The sequence below is a fragment of the Scyliorhinus torazame genome, chromosome 13 (assembly GCF_047496885.1).
Source record: "Scyliorhinus torazame isolate Kashiwa2021f chromosome 13, sScyTor2.1, whole genome shotgun sequence".
In the NCBI taxonomy this organism is placed as follows: Eukaryota; Metazoa; Chordata; class Chondrichthyes; order Carcharhiniformes; family Scyliorhinidae; genus Scyliorhinus; species Scyliorhinus torazame.
Window position 1 is genome coordinate 26,407,482 of NC_092719.1, and position 6,000 is coordinate 26,413,481.

A 6,000-nucleotide genomic window follows, 5' to 3' on the forward strand; every position below is an offset into this window, starting at 1 on the left:
GGGCTCAGTATGTTACATTCTCATGTTACATGAGATTCCAGGCTTTGCTCTTTTTAACTGATGTTTATGTAGTGTGTATCATGCTCCCCACTCTTCTGTGAAACCTATAAACCAGTGGCCTAATTCTAATGTGAAAGGGGCTACTGTTCCTGTGGGGCATGTGCTTTACTAGTCTGTAGCTTTCGGTGAGATGTTTAGCTAGTGCTGTGTTTTCCCTTGATGGCTGTTTTATCCACACTTTGTCTTTCTTTCTCTTTTTCACTCATGCATTCACATGTCAGGTACACTTTTGTGCCATGTAAGTAAACCCAAATATTGATTAATAGTTAACAATGTTTGCCAGTTTAAACACATCCATACACTACCTATCATGTGCTTGCCAAGTAGGCACAGGACACTGTTGTACAATCCCTCTGCCCAGTGAATCAGTGGGTAGTAGCCATATAAACTCAAACTCCCAGCTTGGAATTTGACTCTGAGTGCACACCTGGAATTTGGGGATGGAGCCCAATGCATGTGGCACAAGTGGCATGAATGACCCCACTGGAGAATTGAGTTACGCCTTTTGGAGCAGGAAGACCCCCAGCTTGGTGCTCGGTCTGTGCTGACTTAACTAGTGAGGTGGTCTCACAATTGGCCTCACTGCCTGCAAGACTGCTGTGTACAGTGCAGTTTAAAAAGTCCTCCCTGATTTTGTGGCAGATGGTTTTTAGGGCCTGGATTATCAGCACAGGAAGAGGCTGTTTGGCCCATCATGTCTGTGCCGGCCATCAAGCACCAATATGTTCTAATCCTATGTTCCAGCACTTGTCCTGTAGCCTTTTATGCTGTAGTGTTTCAAGTGCGTATCTAAATGCTTCTTAAATTTGTGAGGGTTCCCGCCTCGACCACCCTTTCAGGCAGTGAGTTTCAGATTCCCACCACCCTCTGGATGAAATTTCCTGCCCAATACCTTCAATCCATGTCCCCAGCCCATGCCCCCTGGCTATTGACACCAAAGGTCCCTCTAGTCATCTGTACTTCCTAGTGTCCTACTATTCATTGTGTATTCCCTTGCCTTGTTAGTCCTCCCAAAATGTATCACCCTTCACTTTTCAGGGTTAAATTCCATTTGCCACTGTTGTGCCCATCTGACCAGTCCATCTATATTGTCCTGTAAGACCTTCCTGCTCGCTATTTACCACACCAATTTGTGTGTCACCCGTGAACCTGCTGATCATATTACCCACATTCCCCAAATCATTAATGTACACTACAAACAGCAAGGGACTTGGCACCAATCCTTACGGCACACCACTGGACACAGGCTTCCAGTCACAAAAACATTACCCTCTGGCTCCTGCGTCTAAGCCAATTTTGGATCAAACTTTTCCTGGATCCCATGGGTTCTTACCTTCTTGATCAGTTTTCCACACGGAACCTTGTCAAAAGCCTTACTGGAGTCCATGTGGACTACATCAACTGCACTGTCCTCATTCACACACCTAGCCACCTTAAAATTCGATCAGATTTGTTAGAGGTGATCTTCCCTTCACAAAGCCATGCTGACTATCCTTAATTAATCCTTGCCTCACCAAGTAGAGATTAATTGTGTCCCTCATACATTTTTCTAATAATTTCCCTACCACGGATGCTAGACTCACTGGTCTGTAATTACCTGGTTTATCCCTGCTTCCTTCTTGAATAATGGTACCACATTAGTTGTTCTCCAGTCCTCTGGCACCTCTCCTGTGGGCAGAGAGGATTTAAAAGTTAATGTCAGAGCCCCTGCAATCTCCTCTCTTGCCTCACACAAAAGCATGGAATACATCTCATCTGGGACTGGGGATTTATCCACTTTTAAGCTCGCTAAAACCACTTAACACCGCTTCCCTCTCAATGCTAATCTGTTCAATTATCACAGTCCCCCTCCTTGATTTTTATATCTTCATCGTCCTTCTCCACAGTGAACACAGATGCAAAATACTAATTCAATACCTCACCTATGTCTTTCAGCTCCACACACAAATTGCCACTTTGGTCCCTAATAGGCTTGACTCTTTCCTTGGTTACCCTCTTGCCCTTAATATACATTAAACAACTTTGGAGTTTCCTTTATTTTTCCCACCAGTGTTTTTTCATGCCTCCTCAACACTCTCCTGGCTTCTTTTACAAGCGACCCCCTTGCGCTTTCTATACTCCCTTAAGGCATCCATTGTTTTCAGCCATCTGTATCTGCCTTAAGCCTCCCTTTCTTCCTGATCAACTCCTGTATTTCCCTTGACCATCCAGGGTTCTCTGGACATTTTGGTCCCACTCTTTACAGGAACATATGATGTCTTGTACTCTCTCTCTTTCCTTTTTGAATGACTCCCACTTCTCTGATGTGGATTTTCCTACAAGTAGCTGCTCCCAGTCCACTTTTGCCAGATCCTGTCTTATCCTATTAAAATCAGCCTTCTCCCAATTCAGAACTATTTCTGGTCCATCTTTTGTCCTTTTTCATAACAACCTTAAATCTTGCTCAGTCGAGGTGACGGACTTTTTAGTCGAGGCATTGAGGATTCAGTGTTCTGTAAGTGGTGTAATCTTCATAATTTGTCCACGTGACTTGTGGAGAAATTCCCAGAGGCCCGTCTTCTAGCTAGTGCCCTACGTTGTATAACCCTCGCATGAAACAGCTGCCTAAGATGATGAGTAGATTGTGACTCTGGATGGTGTGTGCATCAGAGCTTGGACGTTGAGACTCTTTCCAGCATCATACTAGTGCCAACAGCTGAGAGAAAGAAGGCATAAGGAACGAGCTTGCATTCATACAACACCTTTTACATCCTCCAATCGTCCCAATGCGCTTCACAGCCAATGAACTATTTTCTAAGTGCAGTCACTTTTTTTACTTCTTTTGTGGGATGTGGCAAGGCCAGTATTTGTTGCCTATCCCTAATTACACTTGAACTGAGTGTCTTGCTGGACCATTTCAGAGTCAACCACATTGCTGTGGGTCTGGAGTCATGTAGGCCAGAACAGATGAGAATGGCAGATGAACCAGATGATTTTTTGTTACAGCAGTCGATGATGGTTGGCAGTCATGGTCGCTATTACTGAGATCAGCTTTCATTAAATTGAATATAAATTCCACCAACTGCCATTGTGGGATTTGAACCCATGTCCCCAGATTATTAACCTGGGCCTCTGGATTACCAGTCCACTATGCCACCATTTCCACATATTATGTAGGCAGCCACAGTAGCCAATTTGACACAGCAAGATCTCGCAGTCAGCAATGAGATGTATGACCAATCTTTTGGCCAGGTATTTAGCAGTTAATGGGAGACTGAGGTAGTTACGCATGGACGATGGAAGAGAGGAGTTTGATGGATGATTGACCATTCCTCATTATCCAGGCTACAGTGGTATTGCGCTGATCTTTCCAAGCATCTTATTGTGTTTATATATACATATATATATTTTCTCTTTCAGTTACGAGAAGCGGCTTCACTGAAGAGGGAGGCGTTGCCCACCAGGCCATGGCTCCCAATGTCCCCTCCCCACTGGCTGTCAAATCGCATAGGGGCCCCTGAACACCACCTCCTGCCTCTCACGCAGAGACAGCAACCTCGCTCTGTGACTCCTGGCTTGTGATGCACAATTCCTTTATTTTTGTTCTTGGACTTTTGTAACCTGGAGCTGTGAAGAATGTAGCAAGAGAGAGGAAAAGCAACATCGTCACCACTGCACCCGGAGAGAGCGCGCGAGTTGTCGATGTGACTGCTATGTACTTCCTATCTACCCATGGGCAGGAAATGAGCCTGGCATAAAGCTAATTATAGCAAGATTTCACTGATAGTTTCACTGAACAGACCTGAGCTGCGACGTCCTTTTTGTCACCAGAAGTATTTGTATTTTTGTTTAAAAATAATATATGTGTATGGAGCAGAGGGGTGGAGAAATTAGATTCTTCAATCCCAACAACCAGTGTCAACCAAAGGGGGAGGGAGTGCAGTTCAGGGAGATTCTGCTTTACATTGTCGAGTCCTCCCTGATGCATACACAACAGTTGAAGAATTACCTAATGATGGCAATGATTTGTTTTGTCATTTTAATTAGTTCCCTACTGCATAGCAAAAAGTGAGGGAGTGAGGCAGTTGAGTGACGCCTTGAAAGGGCTGGGGAGGCTGTTTACTATTTTCAAGTTCCCAGAGGCATGCTGGACATACAACATCTGATCTACATGAGTGCTTGAAAGTCTCACTTCCCTGTGTCAAGAATTGGAGGCACTCCTTGGACACTGCTGTACACCACCAAACAGAGGGTTTGGTTTGGGAGGTGAGAAGGTATCCCGGGCCTGTACTTCATGCGTCATTTCCCAGTTCTGTTTGTTTGAGTTGCGGGACAATCCTCCAAAATAGAACAACTCTGAATAAATCGCACCTCTCTTTCCCATTTCAATACATTTCAACTACTCTTCTCCCCCCCCCCCCCCCCCCCCTATTGTTCCAAGCACATCTCTAGCCTGTTACATGCCCACAGCTGAAAGTTGAGATTTCTTCGATACGGTAGCCACAAGTGTACGCTCAACAGAATTGAATATGGATCAGAAATACGTCACTTCTGCCACATGCTGTTGGATGAAACTTAATGAGAAATCTAACACAATTCAATGCCTGTAAAGACCGAAAACAGAACGAAATTGAATAAATGCAGTTTGGTTTTGAACAGTTGTTTTTGTTTGTTCACAGCCCTTACGTAAATCCAGCAGTACTTGAGTGACAAGAATCACTTTCATCTGGTTGTGCAGGGTCAGACTGTGTTTCACCAATTACACGCCACAGAACAAAACTGCGAACTCCGCTCTTAAAAATAGGAGCTGCAAACTTTGGAAATCTGAAATTAAAAGCAGGGAATGCAGAGAAAATGAAGAATTTTGTATTTTTGTGTGCTGACAACCTTAATTACAACTCCGTCTGCATCACCAGTCTCTGAGGCAGAGGCATAGTGATATTGTCACTGGACTAGTAATTCAAAGACCCAGAGCAGGATCTGGGGATCCTGGTTCGAATCCCGCCATGGCAAATGGTGAAATTAGACTTCGCTAAAAAACCTGATGACCATGAAACGCTTCTTTAAAAACCCATCTTGTTCACTAATGTCCTTTAGGGAAGGAAATCTGCCGTCACTACCTGGTCTGGCCTACATGATATCTTAAATGCCCTTTGAAATGGACGAGCAGTTGTTTGATGGGATAGTGCAGAGGGAGCTTTACTAACGGGCAGAAGAATATGGGTTTTATTTACTAGTTCCACTTATGTTCTTTGCCACTTCACGGCAGTGAGCATCTACCTCCAGTCTCCTTCTGTTGTCATCAGCAGTTTCTCATTTGTTTCTCCTTTGATGTTTGTCAATCGAAGTTGGCCTCTTGATACGCTTGAAATGAAGAGCTGTATTCCTTAACTTCATCTCGTGTTTGCTTTGCTGTAAAATCTCAAAAAGCACTTCACAGGAGTATTACTGGATAAAACATGGCATCAAACCACACGCAATATTAAGGCAGTTCACCAAAATGTCAGTTTTTGAGGAGCTTAAAAGAGGAAAGGGAGATCATGGGTAGAGTCACAGAGCGGAGATGTTAAAGAAGGAAATTCCAGAGCTGAGGGCATTGGCAGCGGAAGATACGCTCTCAACGGTGGAGTAATTAAAATCAGCTGCAGAATTGACCAGAATTGGAGGGATGTATAAATTTTGAGCAGTTGTACAGCGGGAAAAGGTTGCAGAAATAGGGAGGGGCAAGGCCATGGAGAGATTCGACCACAAGGATGAAAATTTGAAATTTGAGATTTTTATTTGCTGCACAAGGAACCAATTAAGTCAGCGAACATTCATTGAAAATCTGGAGGCAGTTTTATCAGCACTTCAGGTTGGGGGCAGGGTCAAGGGAAATGCCGATTCGGGGGAACCACAGATTTGAGCCAGGGAGGTGGGATGGAAATTTTCGGAAATGGGAAGAGAAGGGGATTAAGACAC

The 6,000-nt window shown here is 44.2% G+C and overlaps 1 protein-coding gene across 5 annotated transcripts in view; it reads left to right on the top strand.

Moving 5' to 3' along the window:
- impdh1a (IMP (inosine 5'-monophosphate) dehydrogenase 1a) overlaps nt 1-4,695 on the top strand; it is a 90,915-nt gene extending 86,220 nt beyond the window's left edge. For 3 of the 5 annotated variants that reach the window (XM_072471204.1, XM_072471202.1, XM_072471206.1), the window contains exon 15: nt 3,460-4,695. In XM_072471204.1, coding sequence (XP_072327305.1) covers nt 3,460-3,560 — 101 coding nt within the window. In that variant the 3' untranslated portion in view covers nt 3,561-4,695. Of the gene's footprint in view, nt 1-281; nt 299-3,459 lie in introns of all 5 variants that reach the window. The other 2 variants (XM_072471203.1, XM_072471207.1) reach the window with 1 other exon arrangement.
- Nucleotides 4,696-6,000: the final 1,305 nt, after the last annotated feature.